At 42.5% G+C, this 16846-nt stretch overlaps 1 protein-coding gene across 1 annotated transcript in view; it reads right to left on the minus strand.

Moving 5' to 3' along the window:
- Positions 1-596: 596 nt before the first annotated feature.
- The window catches only part of opa (odd paired), a 100209-nt gene continuing 83959 nt past the window's right edge, over positions 597-16846 (minus strand). Inside the window, exons 2-3 of the mRNA XM_065235522.1 lie at positions 2146-2315; positions 597-1888 (exon numbers count right to left, since the gene is read on the minus strand). Of these exons, the coding sequence (XP_065091594.1) occupies positions 1274-1888; positions 2146-2315 (785 nt within the window). The 3' untranslated portion in view covers positions 597-1273. The remainder of the gene's footprint in view (positions 1889-2145; positions 2316-16846) is intronic.

Raw genomic sequence — 16846 nt, forward strand, 5'->3', positions numbered from 1 at the left:
GAATTGATTTTCTCGTTAATTTCAACTGATTCTTATGTCAAAAGGGCCGCTTACATGTGTCGGTCTCAGGGAACCGAAATTTACACAACTTTTTCGTAGTGTGTAGATAAGAACCAACCGGTCAGCACTCGTACTTTTTTCAGTTACCATGAAGACTTCATTTGTGATTAGCCCCGGTCCTTTCAAATTGTATCATAGAACGGCCCTTATATTTCCGGCCTAATTCATAAATGATTTTCTAACGACTGCAAACTTCAACAAATCATCAAAAACTCCCGCATTTTGTTTACCCCCCCCCCCCCCACGCAAACCACGAACTGTTCCCGTCCTTCTTTTACCGAAACCAAAGCAGAAAACTAAAGCTGCCTTAATAGTCACTTGTATTACAGCCCTACATCGATTTTCGATTACCTTCCATTGTCTAATTTTAAGTATCAACCAAACAGTTAAATAAATATACGATTTTCTTGCGTTTCTGCGACCAAGCGTCTCTCGGAAATTCTACAACTATCTACACTGTAAAAAAAAACATTAATGCTGCTTGGTTTACATTTTTTTCTTCTCTTCTCTTTCAAACTCGCATCCGAAGGAAACCTGTCAACTTGTGCCGGCAAAATTACATCGTAGGTCGATGATTTTTTGTTTCGTTTGGAAAGGAAAAACTCTGTAATTTTGCTAGTCTATTTACAAAAGGAGGACAAAGAGACGCGGCGGTTACTGCTACCTGCTAAAATCTTACCCAAGAAGTTGGAAAGTCCATATCACACAGAATTTTTTCTTATCATTCACTTAGCTTGAAATATTTCTTATAATTCCGGGAATCTATTTACACAATTACATTTGCCTAGAAGTGTTCGTCCAGGATGATTCTCTGCTTCACGCACGACTGTGGTTGTCTATTTTAGTGTGTTTGTTTGTTTGTGTGTGTGTGTGAGAGAGAGAGCTCAAAGCAGGCACAAAATGGTAGATATTTCGATCTTTCGTCTATTTTCAACAACTCTTTCTCTCTGTGTCACGGTCGGCTTCTATGTAGTGAGTTAGTTTGTTCTCTAACGGCTAGATTTGGTTTTTGGTTTTGCTTTAAAGTTACGTATCCTTGTTTAATGATTTTTACTTTATTCGATAGATGAGCTTCTGCGGGTGGAGTTTTGTGTGTTTGAAAGATGTCATGATTGAAGTAAATGGGGGAGAGGTGCAGGGGGTGTGGAGCTCAGTGGCACTGCCACTGATTGTTTCAGTAGTTGAAACAGAGCTCATCGAACAACAGTTGCTCTCAATAGGCCGTAGTAGGCCCGTGGTGCACCAGGTGGTGGTGATGGTGGCTGAAGTGGTTCAACGGGTTCATCGTGTCGGGTCCGGAGGGTGGAGTGGCCGAGTACCAGTCGTTGGGATGGTGCTGCGGATGATGATACAGTAGGGGATGGTTGTGGTGTCCAACCAGCATCGACGAGGCAGTGGCCGTGGCCTGAGGAGAAACGGACGACGCTGGTGTCAGCTGGAGCTGCGGATGTCCCAGACTACTAGGATGGTTCTGGAGGTGATGGTGGTGAGGGTGCTGGTGATGCGAATGATGATGCAGGTTGTGGTGTTGGTTTTGGCTTAGATGTGAGAGGGCACTGTTCGTCGATGAGGACGTCGTCGAGGCGCCTCCGACCGGTGACAGCAGGTGATTGGTCGACGGTGATTTCGTGTTGTTGTTATTGTTGCTATTATTGTTATTGTTATTGATCGATTCACTGCCCAGCTTGCTTGGATTGTGACTGTCATGCAACCGGCTGATCGACGGCGGGGTCTGAGTTCCTCCGGTTATGACACTATCCGAGCTCGATTCTTCACCTTCACTGTCGTAGTTGTGCGATGGAGACTTCTCTCCTAAACTTCCGTGGACCTGTCAGAGCGAAACAAGATGAATAACGATTACAACCGATCTTCAGCTTTTTTTTTTTCTTTCTCTATTGAGCGATGGGACTTTCAACGAAAGCACTCGTTCGAGCTGCAATATGGGGAAGAGTTGAAAATCAACTCTCTTTCCATAAAGTCGTCGTGTTGGAGAGCGCCGTATCGCCTCTTGAAAATCTCGACAAACAATTTATCTACACGGATGGATGGACGAGAACGAATCGTGGATGATAAAAAAAAACTTACCTTCATGTGTTTCCTCAGCGATGATGGATGAGTGTAAGATTTATCACAACCATTAACACGACAGTTATACGGCTTATCAGATGTATGGACGTGTGAATGTTTCTTTCTATCTGATGAATTAGCAAATCGTCTATCGCATCCCTCATGCTCGCACTTGAACGGTTTTTCACCTGCAAAAAAATAGAGAAACGAATAAAAAAAAAAGTTAGAAATTGCACATCCTTGATCTGTGATGATGATGATGATGATGATGCAACTCGCACGCCTTCATCAAGCACGCAGCCAATCGCAGCTGTCAAATTCTTTTGTTTATCCTTCGTCATCGTCGCGTCGCTTTTCTTCCTTCCCTCGTTCGTTCGTCTTCGTCTTGGTCAGTTTCAAAATCTACACCATCAGAGAGCAGTGAGCAGTGTTTTGTTATTCATTCAAATTTTTCTGCGAAGTGCGTCATAAATCATTTCTCTTGAGAAGGTCCAACGCAAAAGGCAACGGCAAGGAAACCCCTGCAACATTTTTCAGATTCTTTCCGGAGAATGTTGGCGAATATGTATGTTATATGGACGGATGGATGGATATATGCAATGGAGAAGAGGCTCGTTCCGGCCTTCCTTTTCTCCTCTGCCCAGCAGAAGCGGCAGCGACGGTCGAAGGCAGGAGGTATACTAGAATTTATGGCACCTTGTCGCTCCGGAGGTGCAGAGGTATCCTTTTTTTGACTTTTTGCTTTTGGCTTGATATTTACTGTGCTGGGTTAGCACTGATGGCCTTGCCCAGGCACTCGAAAGTTTCCAAATTGCAAATATTTGAATTATGGTTTAACTGTAAAGTTTCTCTTTTTTTGGGTCTTTTTTCTCTGTGCTTTTTAGAGGTTTAGTTTTGCATCCCACGTGAGAAGGTGAAGGTCATCTGTCCTGGCAGGAGGTTATCAGTTTGGTGAGTAGTTTTTCTCGGAGCTGATTGTTTTGAAGAATCCGGAGCTGATCGGAGCATCAATTGTACACACAAAATTAATATACAGTAGAGTACACCCAATCAGCTCGATTGAGCACACTTTAACAAGTAGGACACAAACAGTATAATATAAAACGGCATCACTGTCGAGTGTTGACATTTTTTCCAATCGCTGGCTACTTGACAAAGTTAACTACTCGGTTGAATATTTTGCTTGCTCAAAAGTGAAGCTAGTGAGTGAATTTGTTACAATGACACATAAAACTGGTAAAACAAAGATTCTCTGAACCGTGAATCTCTTCAAATCTAGCTAAACTCAGTCCGTCTTTCCATCCGTTTCATACAGAACGGCTTCTATTCGGGTTTCACATCAATGAAACGGATTGCTTCCAGTGACGGTTGGTCAAAAGCCGGGAAGATTTGGTACAATATGACGGAACGGTTCGGAATGCGATCGGCGAATGTTTGAGTCTATCTATGGTGCAGACTGATTGGATCCCGTGATCATGGAAGTCATAAACAAACCTGGAGATATTGAACGCCAGTTTACGCACGTTCACAGCTGAGTACTGCGAACTCAGCCGATTTTATTTTTCAGGAGAGCTAGAAAACATCTTGAAAATCTTCCGAAGTTTCAAATTGTTTTGCTGAAACAACTCACGAAATTGTATATACATACTGTCAAATGAACCCTTGGCTCCTCCTCTGCTCCAGAAATAACGTATACATGGTGATGGGAGTGCACCTACCCACAAAGCTCACATGACTCTTATAAAGTTTGATTACATTCTTGTTTCAGCAACCCAGTTTTGGCATTATTAATATCAAATAAAAACACTTTTTCGAGCATAACGCTCGATGATTTACATTATCCGCGATGTTTCGACAGTTTCATAATTATAATTCTTAATTTGTTTTCAGTAGGTGGCAACACCTTTACATGTGGTTCAAACAATAACTACCTATGTGACATCTGAGCTCTTTCGAATGTTTGGCTCCCGTTTGACAGTTTGACTCGGCTCCCATATGACAAGCATTTTGAGTTAGTTCGCAGTACTCAGGTTCACAGTACGTATCCTTGTCGGGACGCAACTTAAAATTAAGCCGGCTGCGGATGAAATTTTGAAGAAGTCTGTTATCGAGAAATTCTCCAACCTGAACAATTCCTAGACCGGACCGGAAATCGAACCCAGCCACCACCAGCATGGTATTACCAACCGGTGAAAATTAATTTAAAATTGGCTCGCTACTTGACTAGCCCATTGGTCCCAAATACATATATAAGCACAACCCATTCTAGTCATAATTCTACACTCAAAATAATCCTCACATCAATGCTACGTGAAAACACACATACATTTTTTCCATCGCATTTTTCACGTAAGACTTACTTAGTGCTCATATGTAGGCACTCAATTCAGTGAGCTTCAACGTAACTGGTTTATCACGTAGAAGTTACGTGATTTTTCCGATAAAATGCATGGTGAATCCAATTGATTATTCAATTCCGATTCGATTTAAATAAAATGTTTTCTTTATTTTTTAATAGACATAAATATACAAAAAAACACATTGGCATTAAACACATAATGAAATAAAATTCGACAGCAAAGGAAAGAGATACCCTACGTGATTTTTCACGTAACAACAACGTGTTGATTATTTTGAGTGTAGTACTACACTATGTTTTTTTTTTTTTTTATACCTTTATTAAGGAGACTTTCAGCCATTGGCTGGCTCGTCTCCGAAACTACACTATGTTTGTTTTGATTCGCTTTGAAAATTTGACAGATAAAATGAGAGGTTCGTGGATTTTTCTATGTTTCGAGGGTTGCATCGATTAGCTTGGGACCGAAGAAAGTACCAGAGCTGAGCCAAAAAGTTGAGCACGTTTCTTTGGGACCTACTAGTCTTAGAGTTACCTCTATGGTATTACTTTGTAGCTTCGCCTTAAACGACTGAGCTAAGGGAGTATTTTGCGTCAACTTTTTTCTCAGTGTGCCTCACGTGTGCCGCAGCTGTGCTGGGAGTGCCGAGAGTGTCATCAAAATGAATATTTTTTTGTATAATGGTATGTTTGGCAACCCGGTTAATTTGACAGTTCACAAGCCTTGTTTTGACGAAACAAAACAACAAGCAGTGAAATCCTATCCCAAATCCTAACTTTCATGACTCTCGGTTCGTTGCTCCCAAATTCTATCGAAAAAGGACTACAATAAGCAACGGCCTCCACCACCAAATCGAAGCTTCGAGCTAGAACGTTCGGGAAGGCACTTCCAATTTCCGACAGGACAATAACTTCTATTAGATTGGAGTATAATGAGGACTCTGATGAACCACAGGTGACGGTGGTAAGTAGACGAAGCGAACGTGCATCATCAGACGAAACTGGTCCAGATGCTCTTCAGATTCTGATGAACGCTTCCGGGAGGAGTCCCTCCCGAAAGCCATCGACTCAGTCAAAGATGCGTCGCCAGCGTTCTAGTGGGAGTTTCAACCGGAATCAGACTTGGGTGTTGTTTGATATGTCCACACGGTAAGATAGTCCAACGATCGGCAAAATGGAGAGAAGTATGATGTCTCTGACGAAAAGCAGTGCCGGCCAGCGAACGCTTCGTCGATGGTAGACAAGCAAACACCGGTGAAGATTCTACCTCCGAACATGGTCCGAGCGATCATCGAAGGCAAATTCATCGATGTCAGTTACGATGAGAAACGAATCAAGGAAGTGAATGTCGGTTGTCGGTCGAATCTCCCCGCCCCAAATCGATCTACCAACGTCTTCAACGTTCGCTTCACTTCCTCCTTCAAGGTCTCGCTCTCCCCCACTAGCCAACTCACTAATCACATTCCGAATCGGCATTATGACCAGTAGCAGTCCCTTCATAGTCATCTTTTCAATCAGCTTCCCGAACGATGCCACCGCCTTCCCCGATCAAACTGTTCTGAAACACCAAACCAGATCCTTGAACAGTTCGATCGTCTTGAGTGGAGGTTCTCCGATCTCGAAGTATTCCGGTAGCGACTCCAGCACCATCCGGAAGAATTCTAGTATGACCCCCAGATTACAGATGTACTAGGAAACGGTCATCGCCTTGATGACCTCGCTCATGCTAGTGTTTTGAAAATATGTACGCTGTGAGGAATCCATGGCAGAACTTCGCCGGAAATTCTTCTTCTTCTTCTTCTTTTTTTCCTTTATTTAACGTCGGTCTCTGTTCCGCAATCTAGTGCCAATCACCGACGGACATCGATTGCCATCCATTGACGGCAACCGAATGTGCAGGAAGGCAGCTTCCACACCTGCGTAGGATATCGCACCCATTCAAACACACATGGGCCGGGACCAACGGCTTTACTTCCCTTCCGAAGGAAGACGTGACCAGAGATTTTTATGCCTCAGAAAAATCCCACCGACCTCGGCTGGGATTGAACCCAGACCCATTGGGGTGTTAGAAAGCAGTCACGCTTACCACTACACCACCGGCGCCGGCCGCCGGAAATTCACAGTTGAAGTTATGAAATCAAAAATTGGATTGTGTAAACAACAATTATTCACTTTTTGACACATGCATAGGAGCAAGCGCAGATATAGTACAGTGTTGCCAGTAACTTTAAATATCATGAAAATTTATAGCCATGGGTGCCAATTAAAGTGCCCAGGTGTGTCCATCTGTATTTTTGGCACACTGTGCCAACCCAAATGCTCCAAAAATGCACCACCATATAGCCATGGTGACGTGTGATCCCAATTGCTTGACGGTGATCAATATGAAATGGTCCGGCCTGTGATAGAGCTTGTTCGAATGGCTTCCTCCCGGCGCTTGGAATTAACGACTTTTTGTCAATATTCAGCATCGTCTCGTCGAAAAAAAAAAACCGATTCACGACAAACGCAGTGCACGGATATCCTTTCTTTTATATTTTCTTCTTATCTTACGGTGTCAGCCTTTGTCAAATTCGATTTAATGAAAAGTTTAGAATTAAGAAAATAATAAAAATTTATTAAAATCACAAAGGCAAAACTGGAGCAAAACCAAAACGTCAGTTTTTCAGCGCGGCCTACTATTTTCTCCTAGATATTTATTTTATATAATTCATTGAAAAGTCTTCCGACCACTATATCATAGAGGTAACTCTAAGACCAGAAGGTCCCGAAGAAAAGTGCTCAACTTTTTGGCTCAGCTCTGCTACTCTCTTCGGTCCCAAGCTAATCGATGCACCCCTCGAAACATAGGAAAATCCACGAACCCCTCATTTTATCTGTCAAATTTTCATAGCAAATCAAAACAAACATAGTGTAGTACTAGAATTTTGACTAAAATGGGGTACGTTAACCAATTTGCATGGGACCAATAGGCTTGTGAAGTAGTGAGCCAATTTAAAATCATTAGTTTCCACCGGTTGACTATATTATCGAATATGTATATGCGGTGATCAATTACAAATTCTGTATACCTTTCATGCGAAACTGTAATAGAATCTTTCATCAACTGGCTGAGTGCAGAGTGTCCCTTCCAGTTAGCGTTCATTGATTTTATAAAATTCAATCAAAGACTCACGTGACGGAAATCTACTCCTCATCGTTTCTAGCCATTCATCCAATGAGTGCCATCAAAACCGCGATAGCATCGATCCGGTTTCACTCCTGGAGCCCGTCGGTCATTTGTAATAATTAAACCACACTCATTAATTAGACTCTTATCTATCGATACCCATCTAGCTAAACTCTACTGCCGGGAAAAAGAGGATCCATATTTCTTCCCGATCTTCTCTCTATCTCTCTCGCTACCAATGATTGGCCCCTGGTTCATGGCACGTCGTCGTCGTCGCCGCGAGTGAAAGCGCGATAAAATGCCTGTTGACGCCACACTTCTCATCGTCACGACGACGACGACGACGACGAAAAATGGAAACGACGAAGCGCAAGCTCGAGTCACAGAGAGGGAACAAAATGCCCGATTAAAAGAAGATGAATCTCATCAAATTAAGATCAAGATTACGTGTGCGCGCGCTCGAGCCCAAACCGAACAACCGATATTAAGAGACAATAATTCCGAAAATGTTTAATTCCACCGAGAAACATCAGCGAGACGCAGACGATCCCGCGTCTCCGCGTTCCCAATCGATGTGGCGTCTAATATTCAAATGAGCAAAGAAGCACAGGTCCCGGAATCAGACAGAGACAAAAGACGACGATGAAAAAGCGATTAATTATTTCATCTTTATACGCGCTCGCTCGAAGAGGAAGGAGAAGTATCGTTTTTCAGCGACGAACTCGTCTCATCCTAGTAGTCGAACCTAAACAGGGACTCAAGGGTAACTTGACCCGGCGCTCCACCCAGAATCAATTGACATAAATAATTTGACTTTATGCCGTTTGCTCCAGGAACAAGGAACCGGGTTGGAAGAGGGAATGATTTAATTAAAATTATTCAAATTTATCGATCATTGCTTGTGCTAGTGCTTATGCGGTGCGTCGGGGTGCGTACATACGTCTGACGGAGCCGGCGTCGTCGGCGACGGCTATTTATTTCAATAAGAAAGATCAATATGTCATCCGGGTAATCCTTTTTTCGTTCCGACCGCGCAAACCCTCGTCTGGGGACGACCTTCGTCGGGCTGGCAGCTTTGTCCTCCGTCGGTCACAAGGATTTCCCCGCGTGAACGACCCGAATTTTTCTGTTGGCAAGGGTGAAAGAAAAATCGCTTCCAATATGCTCCGGAACGCGTGCATAAAAAAGTGATTCACGCCGACTGACGATGCCAGGCACTGCCAGGAATGTGTCCTAAAGGATGATACGAAGGGATGACGATAATAATAACAACAACATCCAACGATCCTGACGACGACGACGACGACCAGGGCGAAGATGGGAAAAAGCGGGCGAATATTTACAAAAAGTGGGGATCATTTATTTTCCCTCCTCACTCGAATAAATTGTTGTTTGTGGGTGAAGGAAAATCTGGTTTTGAATACATAATAAACGGTTTCACACAGCCTGGTCGGATGATGGGCGGAGAGGAGCGTTGCCAACAGAAATGTCCTATGTGAATTTGATGTTGTATCACTTCATATCCAGCATTTTACGAGCGCTTATGGCCGCCACAATCTTACTGAGTTTTTGGTAGGAAACATATGATTTGATGTTTGGGTTGTGTCGTTTGACGTGTAAACGTTCAAATTTGAACGTATACACGTCAAACAACACAAGCCAAACTTCAAATCTTATGTTCCCTACCAGAAACTCAGACAGATTGTGGCGGCCATAAGCGATCGTAAAATACTGGATAACGTAGCATGCGAACCAGTAGCGTACGCAGCAGGGTAGGCAAAGATCTCTTAAAGTGTCACCGTCAATCTATTAACCACTTCATTCGAGCAGTTTAAATGACGTTTACTACCACTCGAACTTTGAAATAAAATATTATTTTGAGATTTTTTCTCCTAGAACCACGAGAAAAGCAAGGTTGCAAAGACTCATGTCAGCTTAAACAATGTTTTTCTAAATTATGAAATAATTAGATGCCATGATCAAATTTTGAATTGGTAGTATACAAGAAGAGGTTGCAAAGAATGTGTTTGACATATTAAACCTGTTTATTTCACTTCATGAGAGTCACAATCAGCGATTTTTCACAAACTCACTCACTCACTCAGCGATCAGTGATTGTGACTCATAGAAAGCAAAATTTACAGGTTTTATGTTTCCAACGCATACTTTGTAACCTCTTCTTGTAAGTTACAAGTAAAACATGCCATCATACCATCTTTTGGTTTTATTATTTCGAAAAACATTATTTTAGCTGAAATGACTCTTTGCCACCTTGGAGAAAAGTAGCCAACATTTGTGCGTTTCATAAATAAATAGAAATTAGTTGGTCCAGTTTTGTGAAATCGCTGGTAGAAAGTCACGCCAAAACTGCTTGACAAAGTGGTCAATCTGTTCATTTGAGAGTTGACTCTATGAAGTAATGAAATTGGGTTGTTCGTGCAAAGCTCTAAACATTTTTTTAAATAGTTTTCATGTATTGTTGAGCTATTGTTTTTAATAGACCAGTCTATCATTCAAGGGGTGATCAAGTCAACTCCAAGCCAATTTGGAGAACCTAGGATATTTTGTGATCAAGGAAACTTACTATGGATTTGGGTTCAATGAACATAGGGACCCTATTCTCAAACATAAAATCTTCATTAGGTTTTGGGGATCTTGACCATCAAATCGGACTATAAAACAGTCCTTTCACATTTTTTCGTCTATAATTCACATCACAAAAAAACTTTGCTGAAGAAAGTATGTATTGATACTGCCAATCTTCGATTGAACTTGATGGAGCAAGATCGATTTGTTGGACCACTCTAATGGTCATAAATGACCCATCTGTCCCGATAGGGTTAAATCAATAGAAATATTCTGATTTTTATCTGTGATGCTTGAAAAAGTTGATAACTAGGGTTTTCTAAATTTCCCGGGAAATAGAAAACCCCCGGGATCCCTTGAATGCATGGAAACGCTTAAAATAAAGCCCGATTCAAAGTAAATTTGGACGCATTCAAGTGATCATAACTCAAGAATTAATCAACATACACGGTTGATCAAAACGTCAAACAAAAGGGTATTTATTCAGCTTTTAATCGATATATAACAAGTTATTACATTTCACAGTTTCGAACGAACTGCCGCACTTTACTTGTGATCGATGCCATCATGATCTGCACAGTCGCTGGTGACACTGTACCGGCGAACTTATTCCACTTTAAACGCATTTGTTGTGCAATTGATACTTCTTTACCGAATCCTCGAAGTTTTCGCTTGACAATTGCACAATATTTTTCGATCGGTCTGAACACTGGGCAATCCGGATGACTAATCTCTTTGGTGATGAAATTAACATTGTTTTGTTCCAACCACCAGGGGCGCGGTGGTGTATTAAACCGTGCGTCCAGATTTACTTTGAATCGAGCTTTAAACATAAGAGTGGAAAAGGAAGTATTTTTTAACAAATCAAAAAATTAATAGTATTTAAAAATTTCTGTGTTCACATTTCGTCGTTTATCCGTTAGAAATATCATTCAACAAAACAGATAACATTGTGGTTTTGGGCGGAAATGCGCGTTCAGTTTTGTTGCAGATAACGTATGCATTAAAAAATAAACTGATTTTAGCGATTTTTCATGCAATTATCCTGTCACTTGGTGGAGAATCCAATCCACATCGCCAATCATAGCAACCTTGTTGTGTACAGAAAAAAATGACAGCGTTATTAGTTGATTTTCAACCGCCATGGCGAAAACAGTCAAGCAACTACGCTCGATGGTTTGTTCGTACTGCCAGCTCTACCTCAGAGCGAAGAATGTGGACATCGTGAGGCACTTCGTGTCTGCTGGTTATAGTCGATCCGGAATTTACAACATCCTTTCCCTTCTTGAGAAAGGCAAGAGCGTCGAACTGAAACTTGGTTCCAGCCGCCCGACGGTGCTGCGCGATCGTAAAGTGCAGCAGAAGCCCAAGAGGAAGTCCGAGGCCAAACGGTGAAGAAGTACTTGGACAAGATGGACATTGTTATGCGGAAGCATCAGTTGAGGCCGGCCGTGTCTGGGCAGCAGGCAATCACCCAGAAGGAACGGCTGAAGGTGCTGGTGAAAAACATCTTTACGGCCAAGTGCGACGTCGTGGTCGTGCAAGACCATCAACCCTCCCGATAGAAAATTTTTGGGCGAGCCTCAAACGGAGGATCTGTTACAATAATGTCGTGGCCAAAACGGAGGAGCTGCTTTTTGCCAAGGCCACGAAAGAGCTGAAGAACATGCCGACATTCATCTTTTCATCGACGATGGCTGCAGTAATGAAATCAGAATCAAACTTTACAAACTGGCTTTATATGACAAAATGGTCTCGAAATCTCCCAATTAGCCTGAAAACACCATAAGGGTCCTTAAATTAAATGATAGAACTGCCCTGAAAACGCCAAAAACAATTAACCCATTAATCGCTTGAATGGCATAAAAATCCGTGACTGATTTTAAGACGCCAAAATATTTAAATGACTAGGATTCCGTTAATAGAATCAAAATAATATACGAAAATTCCAATTGCCTCTGGCCAAGTTGTTTGAATTTCCGCGACCCACCTAAAGACAGCTTGCGACCCACTCGTGGGTCGCGATCCACAGATTGAGAAACGCTGCGTTAGGGAGAACACACGTTCATTTTCAGTTGAAGTCAGCTGAATTCCCTTGAGATCATAAAGTAATTGTGAAAGATTTTTTGTCAAAAAGCGTATGCTCCTTCTGTATTACATTTCTTATATCGCAGAAGTGTTAGATCCTGCATATTTAAGTAGAAGGTTTAATATCATTCCTATACTAATCAAATAGCCAGAACAAATTGCGAACAAGTTAACAGAATTCGATCAAAATATATACAAACATATTATGAAATTGTAGCCAAATTCCCGGTTATTTAAAACTGTTGTCAAAATTTCCCAGAGACATTTGGTATTGAACGAACAGCTAATGAGTCTATGATGTCATGAACTTTTGTGTTTTGGTGGTATACATCAAGATGGGTTAACTTTTTTGACCATCACTGTATAGAAGATCTTGCAAATGTTCAGCTGACATCATATTAAATTGGTCCGATTGGACATACAAACCCTCTATACAGGGCTGGTCAGTACATTTTAATACGTCTGTAAGCATACCACTACAATACGTTCAAGCAAGTTGAATTCAGTATGCCTTCGATACGGTAGTCGACGTCTAAGTGACTTGAAAGCAAATACCAAAAAGTAGGATGTCGATCAACCTTCTTAAAGGCCAATTAATTGTTATTTTGACGAACATATTTCCTCCGTCATCGTCAACATCAGCCACAAGCAACACCTCCCACTAATGATGAATTTCAGCGGTGAGAATGAAGTTCAACTGATTCGATAACAATCCATGAATATATAAACAAAAATTTTGTTCGCGGGATTCAGGAATTCCGTTAAAATTCATTTTCAAAGCTATTTTGACATAATTTTCTGACCGACCACTGCTTTTTAGTTGAAACGTCATCCTATTAGAGAACTCCCACCTTTAAAGCACCCTCAATTATTCTCGTTGAAACCAGGCCGCCATTGACACATGGTCTTTAAATATTTAAATATATCCGCTTGATTGGTCGAAACTGTTGAAAAAATTAGATTACCACTTTTCTTAGTTCAAATTAATCGACCTCTCGCTCACCAAGGGGCCTTACAGTTTTCAAAAAAGTTGAATTTCTAGCTATTCTTGCCATATTTATCATGTTAAATCTTTGAAATTTCATATGGAAGCCTCCTGCAAACAACAATAAAGGGTGATACGGTCAAAATTTGGTCAATATCAACTTGACGTATTTCTTTCAATTTTGCATTTAAAAAACCTGAACACCCCTCATTTTGAAGGTGTGTGTGTGTAGAATGTTGCTCCTATTTTGATTTTGGAATTCACTCTTCAGTTGTCAAAATGCCGTCCAAGCAAGAAGAGCAGCGTATCAAAATTTTGCTCGCGCATCGCGAAAATCCGAGCTACTCGCACGCAAAGTTGGCAAAATCGCTAAAAGTTGCCAAATCAACCGTTACAAATGTAATTAAAGTGTTTGGGGAACGTTTGTCGACAGCCAGGAAGTCTGGATCGGGGGGAAATCGAAAACCGGAAGCCGCTGAGACGATAAAGAGAGTTGCCGGTAGTTTCAAGCGAAACCCTAACCTCTCTCTCCGAGATGCCGCAAATAAGCTGGGTGTATCGTCTACAACCGTGCATCGAGCCAAAAAACGAGCCGGACTATCGACTTACAAGAAGGTAGTGACTCCAAATCGCGATGATAAACAAAATACGACGGCCAAAGCGCGATCCCGGAGGCTGTACACGACGATGCTGACGAAGTTTGACTGCGTGGTAATGGACGACGAAACCTACGTCAAAGCCGACTACAAGCAGCTTCCGGGACAGGAGTTTTATACGGCAAAAGGAAGGGGAAAGGTAGCAGATGTTTCCAAGCACATGAAACTGTCAAAGTTCGCAAAGAAATATCTGGTTTGGCAAGCCATCTGTACCTGTGGCTTTAAAAGCAGCATTTTCATAGCTTCCGGGACTGTCAACCAAGAAATTTACGTGAAAGAGTGTTTGAATAAACGTCTGCTGCCTTTCCTGAAGAAACGCGGTTGTTCCGCACTGTTTTGGCCGGATTTGGCATCTTGCCATTACGGTAAAAAGGCCATGGAGTGGTACGCCGCCAACAACGTGCAGGTGGTTCCCAAGGACAAGAACCCTCCCAACACGTCAGAGCTCCGCCCAATTGAGAAATACTGGGCTATTGTCAAGCGGAACCTAAAGAAGACCAAAAAAACTGCTAAGGGCGAGCAGCAGTTCAAGGCAAACTGGCTTTCTGCGGCGAAGAAGGTGGACAAGGTGGCTGTACAAAATCTGATGGCAGGGGTCAAGCGTAAGGCCCGGCAATTCGGATTTGGAAAAGCGGAAGCCTAACTGAATATTTTTCCTGAATTTTATAATAATTGAACTTGAAAAAGAAATTTAATTTGATTTTTTAAATAAACGATTTCACCGATTTACACGCGTTTTCCCTTGACCAAATTTTGACCGTATCACCCTTTATGAAGAGGTAGGATAGGGTTTTCATTCGGAATGTAAATTTTTTTGGCGGCCATATTGGATTTTATCAGAAAAACATGTTTTTCACTATATTCGCATCCACCGATTTCGTTTCTCGACGGAAGTTTGTTCGGTGTTCCAGTTCACTAAGGATATTGTGCAATTCAGGCACCCATAAAGGCAGTCCGTGCTGAATACCGCTTCTGTACTAACCCTAATCTAATCTAATCTAATCTAATACAAACGCAGCCAGTACGAGAAAGCATCCTGGAAAATTATTAGGTTAGATAACACCGAATATTTTTTTTTGTCAACATTGATGTTTGCAGCCTATCTTTGATATGACACAATCCCACATCCTCTCTCCGGTATACAATACCTACGTACGCATCGTATCCGGTCTTCTCCCTTGCACGCCTGCAGACCCCACTATCAATCTACGAAAGCCGCTGCCCTCGCTGCTAAGACATCCGGGAACGAAAAGGTTTTCTCCTCAACAAGGGGAACAGAGCCCTCCGCACTGCAGCCAACCGTGACCTCCTCCCGCTGACCAGGGTCCACTGGATGGAGAGAAGAGTTGGCGATCAAACGTCGTCAAAATAGATAAGCGGATTAAGAGTGGATTCCAAGCCGGAGATAACTCTGTGTAGCTTTGAGACGTTCTGTTGCAGAGCTTCTCGGGTCGGTTTATCCAGGGCACGTTCATCGCTTTACGGACGGATCGCGGCCACTGAAGCCGCAGCTATTGTAGACGCAGCCATCACTACGGCAGATCAATCGATCCTCGTGTTAACTGATCCACACAGCGTGCCCCGAGCCACCCCTGGAAACAAGCCATTACACGGTACGCCCCACCTTCAACCGTCTTTACGTGGATTCCCGGACACTGCGGTGTTCCCGGAAAAGAGGCTGCGGACATACTGGCGGGATCTGGTGCATCCCGTCCCCGCTACACCAGGAACGTACCTCTCCTAGACGTCAGGCGTTGGATTGCGAATACTATTATGGAAGCCTGGCAGCAGGAATGGTTCCAGTCGCGTACCACTTTCCTGAGGAAGATCAAGGAAACCGTACACCGCTGGCTGGACAGCCAAAAGTACAAGGACCAGCGGATCATCTCAAGACTCCGGACCGGCCATGCGAGGATTTCCTGTAATTTCGGTGGGACACCTTTCCGCAAGGTTTGTTCAATTTGCAGCATCCCCGTCTCGGTGGACTCCCGGAGAACGTCAGGAATCTGCTTGGTTACGACCCCTCGACGTTGGCTGCGCTGATCGCCTTTCTAAAGGACGCCCACTTGTATAATCAAATCTACACACTTAGAAATACTTAATTTTACACGTGACGGAATCCATCTTTGACATAAAGGATGAGACGTAAACAAACATGTCATGTAAAATTAAGTGCGCCGAGACTGAAATGTTGGAAAGTACGTTTGATTGAGCTGAATTTCGCGTCTGTTATGACTTAAATTTATGTCAAAATTGACGCTCGTATATGTCACTCTCAGAGCACCTAAATTTACATGAATTTTTCTAAGTGTGTAGCCACCCGTTCGGTGGCTGCATTGATCGTGTTTTCCTGCCGTCGGGGTTTCTCCGCCGGACGGGGCACTGTCTCCTACGGTGGAGCTCTACCTTATTCGCGGACCCAGTCTTCATCACAGCCCACTTTACATCAAGTTTTTAAAATGTTGTCAGCCTCATTCGTTGGGTAATCAGAGCCAGTTATACGTCACGTTAATGTCAAATTGAAACCTATTTTTTGAGGCAGCATCCAGCCTGACCATCTGCTATATAACGTGATGGACTTGCCTACGGCTAAAAATCACATTAATAAAGGAAAAAAGAAGAAGATTAAAACGGCCAGGCCTACTGCGTTGCATTGATGATTGATAAATAAATCTATTTGAACAGCGATGGATTTCGTGAGCCTACAGGGGTGGAAGGATGCGTGGGTATACCGTATCAAACGCTCGGAGTTAAGTAAGAAGAAAACCGCTTCTGTTCTAACCATTTTGGAAAAACTAATCACCCAAAATGGAGAAAAGCTTATTTTGAATCGTCGGATCTGGAAATCCCAATCTCAGATACAATATATGTAAAACCTG

This window comes from Ochlerotatus camptorhynchus, unplaced genomic scaffold (assembly GCF_037179485.1).
Source record: "Ochlerotatus camptorhynchus isolate MF236.1 unplaced genomic scaffold, CSIRO-AGI_Acam_v1.1 ptg000493l, whole genome shotgun sequence".
NCBI classification, from domain to species: Eukaryota; Metazoa; Arthropoda; class Insecta; order Diptera; family Culicidae; genus Ochlerotatus; species Ochlerotatus camptorhynchus.